Source organism: Nematolebias whitei, chromosome 20 (assembly GCF_014905685.2).
Source record: "Nematolebias whitei isolate Nwh7 chromosome 20, NemWhi1, whole genome shotgun sequence".
Taxonomy (NCBI): domain Eukaryota; kingdom Metazoa; phylum Chordata; class Actinopteri; order Cyprinodontiformes; family Rivulidae; genus Nematolebias; species Nematolebias whitei.
The window spans coordinates 26,468,657-26,487,182 of NC_056517.1; the positions used below are offsets into that span (position 1 = coordinate 26,468,657).

The 18,526-nt window shown below is 41.7% G+C and overlaps 1 protein-coding gene across 1 annotated transcript; it reads left to right on the top strand.

The window, feature by feature from the left end:
- Positions 1 to 841: 841 nt before the first annotated feature.
- On the top strand, positions 842 to 7,620 carry si:ch73-174h16.4 (leucine-rich repeat-containing protein 14). Its single transcript, XM_037693827.1, has 3 exons — positions 842 to 1,119; positions 5,544 to 6,371; positions 6,858 to 7,620. Exons 1-3 carry the CDS (start codon positions 842 to 844, stop codon positions 7,420 to 7,422), a joined length of 1,671 nt encoding a protein of 556 aa, XP_037549755.1. The 3' UTR covers positions 7,423 to 7,620.
- Positions 7,621 to 18,526: the final 10,906 nt, after the last annotated feature.

The window sequence follows — 18,526 nt, forward strand, 5'->3', positions numbered from 1 at the left end:
CCGAAAAGGAAGAAGCAGGTAAAAGATAATGGATGTATGGAATAATTTAATACGTGGAGGTTTTGGTTAAAGAAAAAAAAAAGTTTTACAGTTACACATTTAAGTAAAAAAAAAAAAAAAGTTAAAAAATTTACAGTTACACATATATATCATATATAAATAAATAAACTAATATATATAATATATAATGCGGGGAGTGGTGGCGCAGAGGTTAGAGAGGTGGGCTTGTGATCCGAAGATCGCCGGTTCACGCCCCGGCCCCGACAACATCAAAAATTGTGGGTGGGGTAGGTGAAACACCCACACTTGCCCCCACCCTCATTCGCCCCACTCTGGGCCCATGAGCAAGGCCCTTAACCCCACCATGTGCTCCCTAAACAGGTCTCTCTTGAAAATGAGTTCTCGTGGCTCAATGAGACTAACCTGGATAAATAAAGGCTAAATGAAAATGAAAAAAATATAATATATAAAGTGTTTATATCATATCTGTGTAGTTACACACTTAAGTAAAACAATAATTGCAGTTACAACTTGTGTACAGCAGGTGGCGGTAGAAGCACCCCTAGCTGTTTGCGATCTGCCATTAAAGAGAAGAAGAAGAAAATAAAAATTAAAAACAAACGATCCTCAGACAACTCGGTGCAAGTGATTTTTGATTTGTTTTCAGGGCGGAAGCTATCAAATGATGTTATAAAATATGTTTTAAGCATTTCAAGGCAACGGCCTTAAAGTTAGACGGTTTTTCTAACTTTAGCTGAGCTGCTAGCTTACACAAGAACATTTCAAAGTCTGTTTCCTGCTACGTTTTTGTTTGTTTTTTTTTTACCTGCTTTTCGCTAAAATGGTGCTCTCCTTGGTGAGGCTGTGTGCCAGGGAGTTGGTGAGTGACCACAGCTTGTCCCCCAGCTGGCTGAGGTGTATGCCCCGGGAGCTGTACGGAGCCCTGTTGGAGGCCGCCTTCGACGGCCGCAGACCGCTGGCCGTGCTCGAGCTGGTGCAGCGGTGGCCCGAGCGGAGCCTCCGCGTCGGAGGCCGCACAGAACCGGGTCACACTGCTCCAAATCGGCTCTGTATTCAGGCTCTGCTGCTCGCCGTTGTCAAAGGACTCCTAGACCAAAGGTTAGACACTGTGTTGATGTCCCTCTGTTTGGTATTGCATTTTAATTTCATGTTAAACAATGCATGTAATTTTAACTTAAACGTGAAACGCATCGTTTCCCCCTTTATGAATATTTCAAAAAGGGATGTTTTATTGTAATCTGACCAGTTTTTTTGCTTTTGAGTATCCCACAAAACTTGGTGTTTACTTTTTTTATTTTCACAGTACCTTCATTCATTCACACAGCCTTTATTATTATTATCTGGATTATCTGGAGTCACTGAATCTTGTTAATACACCTGAATCTGTCCATCACTGCAACTTTCACTGTTTTTGGGTTCTGAATGATCGCGTCTTCATTAATGTTTCTCATGGTTCGATTATGGGGGCTAATTGTCACACTGTTAACTCCTGTAATTACACATCAGTCACAAAAAACTCAAGAAAATGTCTGATAATAATGTTGTTATTGCTCTCAGGAATTCAACCCAATTCAACCCCCCACTAATTACAGCACACCAAATGACTTTAAAAACGCCTCTGGGCTCCATTTTCTGCATGTAAACGCTCGTAGCCTTCTGAAAAAACTTGATGCTGTGAAAATCCTGGTCAGTTCTTCTGGGGCAGATGTTATCTTTATTTCTGAGTCCTGGCTCAACAAATCTGTAATGAATAATGACGTGGCAATCAATGGGTTTAACATCTACCGCTGTGATCGTCAAAAAAGGGGGGGTGGAGTCATTATTTACATTAGAGACACTCTGGTTTCAAGTCTTGTGACTTTCAAAACAATTCCAAACCAGTTTGAAGCCTTATCTGTAAACATCACCTTGAATGGAGGCCAGGTTTTAACTGTAGTCTGCTGCTACCGCCCCCCCCACAGCTTCACCTGAAGCATTAAATGCCATTAAGGAATTCCTTGGTAATTTAAAATTCAAAGAGATCTTTTTGGCTGGAGATCTCAACATTGATTGGTGTAAGTCGACCCCCCTCTGTGACAAATTCAAGGAATGTTGCTTGTCTTTTAATTTAACCCAACTGATCGACTCCCCCACCAGATTAAATAAAAGCCATCCTGACAATTCCTCCATCTTAGACCTGTTTCTAACTAATATGCCTCACAAATTCCCTGGTACAGGTGTATTCGCTGATCTTTTGAGTGATCATTGTGTGACAGCGGCTTTAAGAAATAGTAAACTTCCACCTTCTAAGCCCAGATTAATTAAAAAAAGGGATCTGAAACATTTCTGTGAACAGTCATTCCTCTGGGATCTGTCTCACTTTGACTGGCATCGTATTCTGTTAACTGATGACGTGAACTCTGCTTGGAACTATTTCCATAATAATTTCATTTATTTCCTGAACTTACATGCTCCTTTTCGTCAGTTCAGAATAAAGGGACGAGACAGCCCCTGGTTTACTCCAGAGCTAGCTGACCTCCTGCACAGGAGAGATCTTCTTTGGGCCGCAGCGAGAAAATCTGACTCAGACACTGATTGGTTGAGTTTTCGACAGATGAGGAATAAATGCACAACTGCTGTCAAAGCAGCAAAACGAAACTATTTCTTATCTCAGACCTCCAAAAATCTAAATGACCCTAACAGATTCTGGAAAACAATTAAATCTCTCTCAGGCACCCCCCCAATCATCTGACCTCCCATCACAACTTCTCGTTAACTCTGCTCCTGTGTCAAATAAGCACGAGATCCTGAACTGTCTCAACAAACATTTTGTTGCTTCTAGTTCTTTATTTGACACAGTAACTAATGGAAAATCAGCCACTTCACTTAATAACCAAACTTCTACAAATCAAATCCCTCCTACAAGTCAATCCTCAGTTAATCACAGCTTCTCTTTTTCTCCATTCTCAGTCAGTGAGGTCAATAAACTGTTAAAAGATCTTGATCCTAAAAAATCTGCAGGTCCAGATGAACTTCCACCTTATTTCTTAAGGCTGGCTGCTCATATCATCACAGTCCCTGTGACCCACATCTTCAATCTCTCCATAAGACAAAACTCCATCCCAGACACTTGGAAAACAGCCTTTGTTCTTCCTTTGCTGAAGGGAGGTGACCCCACCTCACTGAACAACTATCGACCAATCTCTAAACTGCATTTTAGCCAAGGTTCTAGAAAAACTGATAAACTCTCAAATCAAAAATTACCTGGACTCATTTAACATCTTACCTCCACATCAATCTGGTTTCAGGAAACAACACAGCACAACCACTGCTTCACTGAAGGTTCTTAATGATGTTGTTGAAGCACTGGATGCTAAGGATTATTGTGCTGCACTTTTCTTAGACCTGTCTAAAGCTTTTGACACTGTGGATCATAACATCTTGTGTCATAAACTCTCAGAAATCGGTTTCTCAGATCACACCATTGGTTGGTTCTCTAACTATCTTTCAGACCGGAGGCAATGTGTTCAACATAATGGTACTTCCTCCAGTTATTTAACAGTCAACAATGGTGTACCACAAGGCTCAGTCTTAGGACCCACCCTCTTTACAATCTACATACATAATGTAGGTAAAAACATCCCTAATGCATCCATACATTTCTATGCTGATGACACAGTTGTTTATTGTCGAGCTAAAACAGTTGCTAAGGCTTTCCAGCTTCTGAAATCTGCATTTAACATCATCCAGACTGATTTGTTTCACCTCAAACTTGTCCTAAATGCCGAAAAAACCAAAGGGATGCTTTTTTCAAATAGGAAGTTGGTCCCAGCAGTTCTTCCTCCGATTTTATCCTCAAATGGTGTCCCCATTGAGTTTGTTGATTCCTATAAATATTTGGGTATCTTGGTCGACTCACATCTTTCTTTTAAGCTCCATGTGGAAAACTTGGTAAAGAAACTGAAAATTAAACTGGGTTTCTTTTTCAGAAACAGATCCTGTCTAACCCTGAATGCTAGAAAACGCCTTGTATCTGTGACTTTCCTTCCCTCAATTGATTTTGGTGATATTATTTACATGAACGCTCCTACAAGAACCCTGCAGATGTTGGATGCTGTCTATCATGGTGCACTAAGATTCATAACTGGCTGTGATTATCGTACCCACCACTGCACCCTGTTTTCACTGGTTAACTGGACATCATTAACTTCACGCAGACTCTCTCACTGGTACATTTTCATCTTTAAATCACTTCTTGGTCTGCTGCCTTCATACATCTCCTCCTACATGTCTCTGCGTGAGTGCAGCTACGGAGTGCGCTCTCAGGACATTATTACCTGCAGTGTTCCCTCAGTGAGGACTGAACTAGGCAAAAGGGCCTTCTCCTACTCCGCTCCTGTTTCCTGGAATATCTTACAAAAAGATTTGAAGCTCTCGACCTTGACCTCTCTAAGTGGCTTTAAGAATCTGTTGGACTCCTGGCAGGGACCAATGCAGACATGTTCCTGTTTTTAGTTTTATACATTTGTCTCGGAATCTAGCAGTTTTTTTTTGGTTTTGTTACCTTTTTCCTTTTAGCCATCCTATTTGTTAAAAAAAAAACAAAAAAAAACTGTAGTATGAGTTTTTATAACTGCTTATTGTTGTTGCTGTTGTCCATTGTTGTCATCTTTCTTTGTTGAAATCAGGTCTCTCTTGTAAATGAGTCCTCGAGGCTCAATGGGATTTACCTGTATAAATAAAGGTTGATTGATTGATTGATTATTTTTATAGGTTACAGGTGAGTGACCTCATTTACAAGAGAGACCTGTTTTAAACAAAAGACACAGATGAGGTGCACACAGCAAAAAACATTCATATAAAAGCATGTAAAATAAAACAAAAGTGATATAAAACAAAATAAAAAAACTTGTTGCATTATAGAACGGTGTAAAATACTAAAAACAGGAACATGTCCGCATTGATTTTTGCTTTGACCTTAACAGTAGCTTAAAATCCCTTAGAGAGGTCAAGGTCGAGCGCTTCAGATCTTTTTGCAAGATGTTACAGGAAACAGGAGCAGAGTAAGAGAAGGCCCTTTTACCTAGTTCGGTTCTCAGTGAGGGGATGCTGCAGGTAATTATGTCTTGAGGACGCACGCTGTAGCTGCACTGACAAAGTGACACGTTGGAGGAGATGTAAGAAGGCAGCAGACCAAGAAGTGGTTTAAAGATGAAAATGTACCAGTGTGTGAGAGTCTGCATCAAGTTAATGACCATTTGACCAGTATACAGAGTGCAATGATGGGTACGATAGTTAAAACCAGTTATGAATCTTAGCGCACCGTGATAGACAGCATCCAACATCTGCAAAGTGCTTGCAGGAGCGTTCATTTAAATAATGTCACCATAGTCAAAGAAGGAAAGTCACAGGTACAAGGTGTTTCCTAATGTTCAGAGTTAGACCAGATTTATTTATTTATTTATCTATTATTGCTTTATTTATAAGCCATTATTATGAAATCATGGTTTGTCATTTCTGTATTGCTTTCTTTTTGTCTTTAGGTCTGCTCTGCAAGTACTGGACATCTGTGGACTGCGGGCAGATGAGGGAGGAATGGAGGGCCCAATGGGAGGCTGGTCTGTGACTGTTGCCCTCTGCACCAAGGTTGTCCAGGCCAGAGCTGAAGTGCAGAGGACCCAGAGGAAAGAAGGAGACAGAGAGAGGAAACGGTTCTCAGACCTTGAGAGAGAAAGGGATTTGAAAAAAGAAAGAGGACAGAGACAAGAGCTCAGCGATGATAGTATGTGTAGTAAGAGAGAAAAGTTAGTATTGCCATGTCTTGCAAGTGAAGCAGAGCAAATTAAAGGTGTCAGAAGGAGAATGGAACTAGAGAGGAGAAGAGAGACCGCAGCGACAGGGTTAGGAGGAAGTAAAAGTGAAATGAAAGAAAAAGAGACAAATGATGATGTGCTGGTGCACGTTAGAGCTGATCTTTTTGTTAACGCCCGATCTCGAAAGTGTGTTTGCTTGGCCCTTGGCTCATCGGGACCCTTGAAGGTTCATTGCAGATACCTGCGGGTGGAAGAGATATCAGTGGCAAATATCAGAACCCTGCTGAACCTGCTGCCTTGCAGGGGGTTCTTGGGCATCGATGTACGCTACAGCAACCTTGGGGCGGCCGGCTTGGCAGAGCTGCTGCCTCATCTTTCCAACTTTCCTGAACTGAACTCCCTTCGCTTGTATCACTGTAACCTGGACCTTCGCAGAGATCGCCTTGGCCAAGAGGATGTATTGAGGGACCTGTCGCAGGGACTGGCACAGCTCAAAGGACTGCGACGGCTCAGCCTCACTGGTCTGCGGCTGCGTGGACAGCTGCGAGTGCTGCTCAGGTATTAACCTCATCAGTTCTAATATTAAAACGTCATTTTATGTGAACCTAGCACAAGGTCAAGCTTTCTCCAGTGTCCTTCACATTAGATTTATGGAAACATAAAGCAACAGTTTCAAGCAAAATGCCATTTGATGATTACTAAAATACAAAAATTTACAATTGGATCGACTACAATCTTGTTTTCTTGATGATTAAAAAGCAAAATTGTTCAATTTAAACACTATTTTTTACATTTCATGACATTTACCATTAAATTGTGTTATAGCTCAGTTGATCGTGGCTGACATGTTAATTAAAAATGTATAATTGCTGTATTTTTGCTATTTTAGTATTCTGTAAACACTCCGTATGTACAGATCCTATTATTTTTCTTTTCGTAAAGTTGAACAGATTTGGTTTTACTGATTTAAATCCATTTTCCTAAAGCTGTTTCTGAATGAGATTAAATGATTATTTTGTAAAGATTTTGTTGGTTTTCTTACAGCTCCCTGCCTCTGCCCTTAGAGCTACTGGAGCTGCCCAATTTGAGCCTGAGTCCTGCCGACTTCGCCTATCTCTCGCGCAGCCATCACGCCTTCGCACTGCAGCAGCTGGATCTAAGTGACAACCGTCTCGATGAGAACACTCTTCCCTCAATTGGACGCCTTCTCTCTCAGTCTTCCAGCAGCCTGGAGCATCTTACTCTTAGTGGCTGTTGCCTGACTGATGCTCTTCTGGGGCTTTTGCTGCCCTCAATTGGAGGATGCTTGAAACTAAAGAGCTTAGCTATAACCTTGATCCCACTCTCCATGACGGGACTAATGGACCTGGTGCGAATGGCAGTGAAACTTCCCTCCCTTCGGCTGTTGCTCTACCCCAACCCCCTGGAGCTGTATGAGCCGGGGCTCCCAGATCTGCCCTCCAGCGTCGAGCTGTTGTATTGGCCTATGAATGAAGATGCAGATATAAACACGACCAGCAGCCAGCTGAACAGAGTGCTTATAGAAAGTGGACGCTCTGACCTCTTGCTGACCTGTGACCTGTTCAGTTACGATAAAGACTTGAAGTAGAGCAGAGGTCGGGGGTTTGTTTCCGTTCACTCACCGACACAACAGAACATAAAAGTATTGACAGTCAAATGACTAGTGCATGAAAAATAGTCCATACCTTCATAAATAATCAAAATATTTGTTGACCAGGTTATACTCATGAGACACAATTAAATAGGGGACATACGCAGTTGTTGGCAGCAATTATTAATTTGTAACTGAGATAGAAAAACGTAGAACTTGTGAATAAAAATTGTTTTTTTCTAAATGAACATTTTGGTACAGAGTACCACTCAGTCGAAAATAATTGCAGCTACGACATAATATATATGTACAGGTGTAGATATATTTTTTAAAAATTATGTTTTGTTCACCATCGTACTTGTGTTTGTGCTGTGTTTTCTGAGTGCCTGTTTTGGAATCTTTATGAATATATATATTTATTTTTTACTCATGCGCCTGGTGTGAATTAATCTTCCCTCTACGTACCATCGAAATACTCTTATATTCTGAAAGTCACCGAATAAATCAGACATAAGCGGCTGTCGTTTCTTAGATTCAAATAAGAATTAAATGTTACTGTGATTTTTACAGGCGAGCCTTTTGGGGCATGGTCTGTAGTACTCGACCAAAGACTGCTGCAGAATGAAGTGGCGCTGCCTCGGGGTCCTCTCCCAGTCCTCGTTGGAGTCCTCGTTAAAGAGGCGCAGGGTGAGTCGAGGTAAAGGCAAAGAAATGAAACGGGGGCAGTGCATCAGGAATGGCCGCTTTTGTAGAGGAGGTAAAACCACACCTAAATGAGAACAATCCAGTTTAGTTTTCGTGGAAAACCTTTTCCCTTCAGCTAAGAAAAATATAGTGCCTTGTTACCTGGAGGCTCGCGTATCCTGGACTGGGTGTATGTTTCTCCCAGATGAAAAATCGGTTTTGAACTGCTGTAAACATATATATTTAATAATTGAACCTGCATATTACATATTACAGTAACTTTCACATACCTGTCACCCAAAGGCAAGAGCACTGTGTTTTTGCGGCCAGGTACTACACGGATGATCTTCTCGTGCGCCTCTTTTTGTACAGAGCAAAAATAATTGAGGACGTCCACAGCACCGAAGGTGGGAGGTTTCCACTTCTCCGTACTCTTGAGGTACAGATACCTGTCGTGTTCCTGGTGATGTGAAAAAGAAAAGTGGAAAGGCGATGAGTCAGTGCCAAAGTCCGTGCTCAGTAATCCAGGTACAAATCCAACAATGTTCAGTCGGGTCATCTGGATGGTTTCTTTGAAATCCAGAAATCATCACCAGCAAACTTTCCACTACGGGTGTGTTGCTTGTGGGATTCCAGTTTGTTTGTGGCTCATCAGACTGGAAGTCCTTTGGATGAAGGGCAAAACATCCAGATGACCTGACTGACCATTGTTGGATTGCACCTGAATGAGCATGAACTTGGGTGTTTCGAACCATTTTGTCATGACTGCCTTAGAGGAGTTGACGGGGGAGAAGGTGGCCCCCAGAAACCATTTTATCACCAGCAAACTTGTTTTTTTCCACTATGGGAGTGTGTTGCTTGTGGGATTCCAGTTTGTTTGTGGCTTCTCAGACTGAAGAAGTCCTTTGGATAAAGGACAAAACGTCCAGATGACCTGACTGAACATTGTTGCAATGAATCAATCACTGTGGCTCTCAGACAACAGCACGGCAAAAAAAATTCCCATCCAATATCCGTTCCTATTTAGGTCACGGTGAAAGACGATAATATGGAAATTATTCATCGAGTCCTGTCAGTTCACTCAAAATATTTAAATATTGTGATTAAAAGCCTGGAATTCCATGAATGAATACATCCCACCCACAGCCTTTCATGCCAGTTTTCTCAAATGATATAGTGAGATCGTGCAAAATGTGATAGCTCTCAGAAAATGTGCTGATCACTAGTTTGCTACTACCAAAAGTAGTTTAATATTTATAAATATGTGTAAAAGTCCCATTTTTTTTTTGGTCTGCTAAGGTCGCAAAGCAGTGAAGACCATCTTAACTGGGGCTGACTAAATTTTGATCATAGATGCACGTCCAATAAGTTCATTAAAATGTGGTCAGTGATTCAGGTGATATTTTGCTAATGCTACAAACACACTCTGACACAGGAAAAAATGTCAGTAATGGACAGTAACTACTCATTACTCAAGAAGTGACCCAGAGATATTAACTTTAAATTTGGAGATCCATGACTCAATCCAGCGCTCTGCTCTGTCATGAAGCTTCACCCAGATGTTAGTCTGGTCCTGCGGTTCCGAGTCCCAGCTCTCCAACTCAGGCCACAGCCACTGCTCAGCCTCACTCACACCCAGTGCTCCCAGCAGTAGGAGTACAGGTTTCCTATAAGAAAACAACTTTTTGTTAAAAAAAAAAAAGTTCTTACATGTAAAGTAAAATGTTAGGAGGCTCACCGGAGGTCAAGTTGTTTATAGGCTAGGAGAGTTAGAAGTATTTTCACGAGATCATAACTGATCTTGGTCTTCAGACGCACCAGTAAATTCAGCATGTCCACAATCACCGTGCAATTTAAAGGTGTCTAAAACGAATGCAAACATTGTTCTCATGATTAAAAGCTTCAGCTATGCAGAGAAAGTCTGCATCCTACAGTACCATGTGGGGTCTTGTAAATTTGTGCGTGGAGTCGATGAGGCCGGTGTACAGCTCGTCCGTGTTGTAGAGGAGACCCTGGCTGTGCAAGTCCTGCATTACAGCAAGGATGTTGATCTTTGTCGTGGTGCTGCAGTTTTGCAGATAGTCCAGTAGCCGAAGGGAGAATTCCTCTGCAGACAAGTTTCTTGGGATACTCTGCACACGTACAAACATCTAAGCTTGAACCACATTTATCACTAGAGATGGTAAACTTTTTTTTTCTGCTTTCTTGTTCACCTTTTTGACAGGGTATAAGTGATTAAACCATTCCATGTCTACAAACTGTTTCAGGAACGTTGGCACTTCAGGTGAAGGTTCCCTCTGTGGAAGAGGTGATGGGATCCTGGGACAAGGAGTTTCTGATTTTTTGTCTTCTCCAGATCCAAACGATGTCTTGGTTGTGACGTTCTCAGCCAGCGGTGGCTGTAGCAACGAGAATTGCTTATATGTAATGTGTTCCAGTAGAACCGATTAGTGTTCATCTCAACCCAACTTTATTTTTGGTAAATTAACCACATTACAAAGGAGGAAAACAATATAAAATACCATTTTACAAATCAATAATTTACCAAAAAAGGAATAGGCTGAAGCCAAGGTTTATACGTGCCTACCCTATTCATAGACAGCAGTCTACATAATAAAATATATCTACTGTCCATATACATACATACATGAGTACACATACACACATTTATATTTAAATATGCATGTATATACATACATATATGGTTACACAATACATATATACATCTACATAGAGTGTGACACACACAAATGTATGATGAGACATGTAACTGTTACTGTTGTTCAGAGTTCAATAAAAGTTTCCTGTGAGCAGGGTAATGCTCAACCGTTCGGTTTGTAGTCATGAGACAGAACAAGCTGAAACAGTTGCGTAACTTTCATGACACCCACTGAAATTTTGTTCTCCTGCTCCTATCAGAATAACAAATTGCTTTATAGTCTAGTTACTAACATGTAATAAAGTAAAGGCCTAACATTCCTAGAAGAAATAGTGTCACTTTCATGCCAAAGTAAAAACCTTGCATGCTTATACGTACTTTGGTTTTCTTCACCTGGACAGTCTTCTTCACTCTTGGGGATTTCTTAGGTGTGAGAGTTGTGACGGCCACTGGAGCCTCTTTCTCCTTCTGCTTCGGTTCCTGCAAAGTCAGAATAATAATTTGCTTATTAATCTTCTTACTAAAGTACTGTAAAGGCCTAGCATTCCTTGAAGTAATAGTGCCTGTCACTTTCATGTCAAAGTAAAAACATTGCATGCTTATACTTCTTTGGTCTTCTTCACTCCGGGGGATTTCTTAGATGTGACATTTGTGACAGCCACTGGAGCCTCTTTCTCCTGCTTCAGTTGCTGCAAAGACAGAATAATAATTGGCTTATTAATATTCTTACTAATAGATATATTAAATTGAAGGTCTAGCATTCCTTGAAGGAATGCTGTAAAAATGACTGACAACAGCCATTTTTGTGTTTTCTAAGGTCAGTCAAAAGCCTGCCAAGAATGCTTTTTGCCTAAAGTGTGAAAAGTTCATACCATCTCTTTCCTTACCTTTTCAGGAATGTCCTGTTTGTGTTGAAGGAGGACATCCTCTTTTAGCTCAGGGAATAAACAAGGTTTGATGTTCTTCATTTCAATGTTAAATGAAAATTCATCAGGATCAAAAACGTCATCCAAATCAATCTGTAAATAGAACATCAGACCATTTGTAACGTAAGGCGCTATATCACATGGAAATGTGCTCATCATTCAATAAAACAGACACTTTCTGTATGTAAATAATAATAGTTTGTTTAAATTATTGCAGACAACCAAGTAAATCAGGTACCTTTTTAATTGTTGGAAAGTCATATATTAGATTCATGTAGTTTTTAAAGGCCTCTTTCCTGTTTTGTTGTGTTTTTGGAGGTTTCGCTTTTTTACATCTGACGGTGCCTTCCACAAGCGCCTTGAGGTCCATGTTTAATATCTCTATTTTTTTCTGGAAAATGTTGAGGGAAAAAAGGATAGGCTTTTGAATAAAAGCATTTTGCGTCCTATATCCATTGTCAGATCTATACACACACCTTGCCCTGGCTCACATCTCCGCTCATTAACTGATTGTTGGTGACTGCTTGTAGTTTTTTTGCACGATCTTTTGAGGCCCTAGAGTACAGAATATTTCTCAGAGTTTATAATCCTTAGGAATGTTGTTAATACAGAAGATGAATGAATCCTACTGCATTAGGTTGAATATGTTTTTGGTCCTAGGAATAGGTAAGTCAGGAAGTGGCTCAACTTCATAGGTGAGACGAAGCTGGATAAATAAGAAAAAAATAAAGTATCATAGCTGTATTTTTTTCTGCTTTGGTTTAGAACACAAGAATCAGCTGTCTGTTGTACCCTTTCTCTGTAATCCTTTGGTAGGGACCGTGCACATCGCAACTTATACAGATCCCCACTGACACCTAGGAACAGTTCTCCTCCATGTCCACTGTATGCTAAACACTGAGGCACTGCTTTAAGTTCCACTGTACTGGAGAGAACGGAGTTAACATTTGGTGCATTGTCTGAGATACAATGCAGATGTAAAACAGAAAATTAGAGGTAAGTAATGAACTCCAACCTGATGAGGCAGTTCTCTTTGTTCCAGAAACGCATCGTCTTATCCAGACTGACGGATACAAATACTTCCAGTTCAGGAATCACACACAGTCCTGCAAGAAAACAGAGAAAGAAAATCACTCAGACAGCCTCACGATATCCAGCATCCAGTTCAGTAATAAGTTAAATTGTCTTTGTGACCTGTGAAGTGGTCTACATGTCCTTCCCCTGGAAGATAATTTGCTTTGTCCTGATTGAGCAAAGGGAAGAGCTTTAGGATGTGAGAGCCGCTGTTTGGTTCTTGAAAGGTTATGGCCAGCTGAGACCTCAGAGCTGTCAGGTAGACTTGAGGCTGATCACATAAAACTATCAGCTGCTGGATGAGGCACTGCTCACTGAAGGGGTGTACGCTCCACACCACTACTGTCAAATCCTTACCTTAACCATTGGAAGAAAGTATTCAAACCTTCACTGACAGTCATAAAAATGAAATAAAATTAGATTATGATTTACCTGTGGAGAGCAGGTAACTGTTCTCAGGGTACACCTGTAGTGCTGTGACTTTCTGACCTCTGTGTGCTGGGCTCCTTAACAAGATCTCCCCATTATTGATGGTCAGAACACTCACACAGCCGCCATGTTGGCCAATAATAACTAAAAACCTATGATAGTTCAAAAAGAGATACGATCAAATCTGAGAAAAAGCTGAGTAAATGTTCACACTATTGTTTTCCTTTTTATAGGATTTTTTGTTTGGAGTCGATTTTCATCTCCAGTCATACATTTTTTGTGCTGTAAATCTGAATGTGTAGTTGTGAATACATTTTGTACCTTGTAAACCAAAATGCCTGGGAATTACGTCTTTGTGTATCCATAGATAAGAATTTGTGTGTGTAAAATATTTGTATTCGTAAAAAAATAATTACATGTTACATTTTTTTGTTTATGTTTATTTACAGGTACAAAGTAAAAAACTACATGTAAAACTCGGCGTGTGTTCCCTAACTTACAATTATGAATAATGACAGGATGTTTCTTTGTCTCAGCTGATTGGTCAATGTCATGTCAATCACAAATTTAACAATCCAGTCTGAGAACAGATGTGATTGTGTGTGGGGAGAAGTACTTCATGGAGCTGCAGGTCCTGGAAGGCTAGTACATCTTCATGATGGAGGATTTTGCCAGCGCTACCCAATGTTCTTCCATCCTTCCATTATCTTTCTCTTATTCCGAAGTCGGGTTGTGGGGGCAGCAGCTTGAACAGGGAGGCCCAGACATTTCTTTCCACAGACATCTCTTCCAGCTCTTCTGGGAGGACCCCAAGTTGTTTCCAGGCCAACCGAGAGACGCAGTCACTCCAGCGTGTCCTGGGTCTTCCCCGGGGTCTCCTCCCAGTTGGACAGCCCCAAAGGAAACATCCTTACCAGATGCCCGAACCACCTCATGGCTCCTTTTGATGTGGAGGAGCAGTGGTTCTACTCCAAGTCTCTCCCAGATAATTGAACTTCCCACCCTATCTCTAAGGGAGAGTCCAGCTACCGTGCAGAGGAAACTCATTTCAACCACCTGTATCAGCAATCTCTTTCTTTTGGTCACTACCCAGAGCTCGTGACCATAGGTGAGGGTAGGAACATAGGTTGACCGGTGAAGAGAGAGCTTTGCCTTACAGCTCAGCTCCCTCTTCACCACAACGGACCGGTACAGAGTCCGCAATACTGCAGATGCTGCACCAATGTGTCTGTCAAGCTCACGCTCCATTCTTCCCTCACTTGTGAACAAAACCCCGAGATACTTGAACTCCTCCACTTGAGGCAGAACCTCACTCTCCACCCGAAGAGAGCAATCCACCCTTTTCCAGTTGAGGACCATGACCTCAGATTCGGAGGTGCTGATTCTCATCCCAGTCGCTTCACACTCTGCTGCAAACTGCTCCAGTGAGAGCTGAAGATCACAGCATGATGATGCCAACAGGACCACATCATCTGCAAATAGCAGAGAATGTATCCTGAGGCCACCAAACTGGACTCCCTCCGCCCACTGGCTGCACCGAGAAATTCTGTCCATAAAAGTTACAAACAGAATTGGTGACAACGGGCAGCCCTAGAGGAGTCCAACTCCCACCCCGAATGGGTCTGACTTACTACTGGCAATGCGAACCAAACTCTTACACCGCTTGTAAAGAGACCAAACAGCTCATAGCAATGGGCCCCCAATCCCATACTCACAGAGCACCCCCGGTCTAAAGCCTTCTCCAAGTCCACAAAACACATGTAGACTAGATGGACCAACTCCCATGACCCCTTGCAGTGGCGCAAAAAGCGGGTATGCAGCGTATGCAACGCATAGGGGCGCTGCACTGCAGGGGGCGTCAAAACCCTCTGTAGAAAAAATGTTTTTCTAGTAGGCATTTTCTAAATGATCAATAACAGGGGAACAGCACTGATTAGGCGCCCCTCTGCTCCTTCACCTCCCCTCTGCTCCTTCACCTCCCCTCTGCTCCTTCACCTCCCCTCTGCTCCTTCACCTCCCCTCTGCTCCTTCACCTCCCCTCCTATCGCTCTCCCTTCCCACACAGGTGGCTGTGAACACGCCCCTAAGAGAACGCACTCGGCGCGTTTTTTTTTTTTTTTTTAATCTTGAACTACCGCTCGTTGTGCACTTGACAACAAGATGGAGCGGCAGAAAAAAAAGCTACCCGGGGCGCAAAACAGAAAAAGGAAGTCACTTGACATTGCAAGCAAAATAGCCATCGAAATGGATGCTTCTCCTAAGTTCAAAGAGAAACGACTTAGGAAGCAAAAGAATTTCCCAGATGACAATTCATGCACTGGTCATCATGAAAAGGAACCCACAAGGCACTTCAGGTGCATGGTTTTCAATGTTATTGTTGACACACTCCTCCAAGAGCTGTCTGAGAGGTTTTCCAATTTTCAACTTGTGTCTGAGAAATTTAAATTCATCACTAAAATGGAGCACATGACAAAAGCTGAGCTGGAGGAATCAGTGACCACATATGCCCTGACCACTTGTGATGTTTCAAGAGATATCATTCAAGAAATATACCCAGCAAGCCGTCTACTGAAGGGTTACAAGGCTCTAGAAAAGTTAAATTTCCTAATTCAAGAGGACCTTGATTTGGTATTTCCAAATTTGACAGTAGCCCTTAGAGTATTTTTAACCATGCCTCTGACAGTTGCATCTGCAGAGAGATCATTTAGCAAGCTGAAGCTCATCAAAACATACCTTCGTTCAAATATGAGCAATGATCGCTTGTCCCAGTTAGCAGTGATCTCTATTGAAAACAGTGTGGCACGGTCTATTTCATTTCATGTTATACTTGACAAATGGGCAAATGCAAAGTCACGGAATGTAACAGTTTAAATATCATAAATGTTAAAACTCTGACATGGACTCCAGGCTGTTAAGATGTCATATTTCCGCTACATAAAATGTTGAGCACTGACTGAGTACCACTACTGTTATATATTTGTACTTTATAAAACTTCTTATTTGTTTATGATTGAAATGATCACCTGATATAATATGTAACATTAAAAAAATCTGTAATATTACTACTGTATTTTCTAAGTGCATGACTAAGCTGTATGAGGCGGCAAGTAAAAAGGAGCGGGTGGGGGGGGGGCGCCGATGATGTGTTCGCATCCACCTCAAAAATATGTAGTTGCGCCCCTGACCCCTTGAGAACCCTATAGTGAGGGTAAAGAGCTGGTCCAGTGTTCCACAGCTTTGTTGCTCCTGGATCCAAGGTTGGACCAACTATCGGAGGCACTTCTCCAGTACCCCTGAATAGACCTTAACAAGGAGGCGAAGAGTTATGCCTCTATAATTGGAGCACAACCTCCGGTCCGCCTTTTTGAAAAGGGGAACCATCACCCCAGTCTGTTAATCCAGTGATACTGGCCCCGATGTCCATGCAACACTGCAAAGGTGTGTCAACCAAGACAGCCCCACAACATCCAGAGCCTTAAGGAACTCAGGGTGAATCTCATCCACCCCCCAGAGCCCTGCCGCCATGGAGCTTTTTAACTACCTCGACGACCTCGACCATGGTCATGGACAGACCACCCGATGTCTCCCGACCCAGCTTCCTCCATGGAAGACGTGCCAGTGGAATTGAGAAGATCCGAGAAGTATTCCTTCCAACTCCCTAAGACATCAGTGGTTGTGTGTGTGTGTTGGGCGGTGGGTGGTGGGGTGGGGTGGTGGTGTAAGCTCATTTTGGGTTTTTGTGACCTTTCCTGCCCATTTTGTTTTTATCTTTTCCTTTATGTTGTTTCTTTTTTGTGCAAACAATAAAAAAAAGAAACAGTATTTGTGACAATACTTTTTGTAGAAGTATTAATTTTCATTTACCGGTACAGTACATCCTCATATACGGGTAAATGCATTGAGATCTCTTCAAATCTTAAGAAACGCTGTGCTCTTTGAAATCTTTTTTGGCATACATTAAGCTTGTAGCTACTTTTAGCTACTTTTTGCTAGTTTTATCTTTTTACGCCTGTTCTGCTCTTTTAAGCTTTTAGCTCTTACGCAAATTATGTTAGCTTTCACCTACTGTTGTGCTGTTTTAGTTTTTAGCCCCAGTTTTGCTAGTTATGGCTTTTTGTTACAGTTTAGCTAATTTTGGCTTCTTTCTGCTGTTATGTTAATTGTGGCATTTAACTTCTGTTTTGCTGGTTTTTGCTTTTTAATTTTAGCTTTTGTTTAGATTTTGTTCTGAATGTTTTACTGTAATTTCAGCTTCTTTCACAAATTTCAGCAGTCAGTACTTTGCAGAAAACACTAAAATGTTCTGTTATAGTTTGAAATAAAATTTGCTCACTTATTCTTGGCATCATTGAGCTCTCTGTTGTTCCTGTGACTGCAGCCTCTCGCCGTCTGTAGTCTTCTCCACTCTTCTAAAGCTCTATGCTCATCTGCCAAACAGCTGTAAATCACCAGGCAGCAAGGGGGGCCAGGTGCTATTGGATAATGAGGATAGATACTTTCTGCATAATGCCAGGGGCCCTGTCCTCTGTCGTTCCATACTTGCATTAAAGTCATTGGATTAGTGAGTGTGTTGACTTGAAGTATGGTACCCGCCTCAGTTAAGACCAAAAGAATCTCTTTGTGCAGGCAGTAGTCCACACACAAAATCCTGTCGTTTGCCTTGAAAGAAGTCAATATTACTCCAGTCTCAGCAGCCACAAGATTAATGCGACTATCAGAACTGCTGCAGAGAATTCGTGCTGGATAAGAAGGAGGGAAATTTGAGACCAGGATTTGTCTCAGTGGAGCACATTCCTCCTTTCTCAGTTTACAGTGAAGGGCATATACAGTTCTGATGGTCCAGAAGTCCACCCCGGTGTTTGAAAAAGAGAAAAAAATACCTTCTTTTTTGGTGCCTCCTACATGCAGCTGAGAGTTTTTATGTTTTGTTTGGACACGTTCGACTGCCTCACACTCCTCCACATTCCATGTACGGATTGTACAATCCGCTGAGGATGATACCAGCATGTTTAATTTAGAGCAAAAGACCAGGGAATTCACCACATCTAAGTACAAAAACAACCAGAAAAAAAAAAAAATAGTCACACTGAAAGTGGTGGTAGAAGTTGAAATATGGAGCAATTGAGCCTTAACATTACCATCGTGTCCTTTAAAAGTCACTCGTAGAGCCCAGTCTGGACCCCATACTTTTATGGACAGCTCTTGGGAGGCAATGATCAAACAGTCCAGTTGATAGCAGTACTCCATTGCAGTAATCGCGCTGAAAGGGGCATTATTTAAAAAAAAAAGTTTAATAATAAATTGTCAGTCTAAAAGATATCATCCTTCA

What these genes read in the sequence shown, in the direction of transcription:
- si:ch73-174h16.4 (XM_037693827.1), top strand. Translation starts at nt 842, where the DNA reads ATGGTGCTCTCCTTGGTGAGGCTGTGTGCCAGGGAGTTGGTGAGTGAC. An exon ending in AAAGGACTCCTAGACCAAAG is followed by an intron (nt 1,120 to 5,543) that starts GTTAGACACTGT and finishes TTTTGTCTTTAG; the next exon opens with GTCTGCTCTGCAAGTACTGG. An exon ending in CAGCTGCGAGTGCTGCTCAG is followed by an intron (nt 6,372 to 6,857) that starts GTATTAACCTCA and finishes GTTTTCTTACAG; the next exon opens with CTCCCTGCCTCTGCCCTTAG.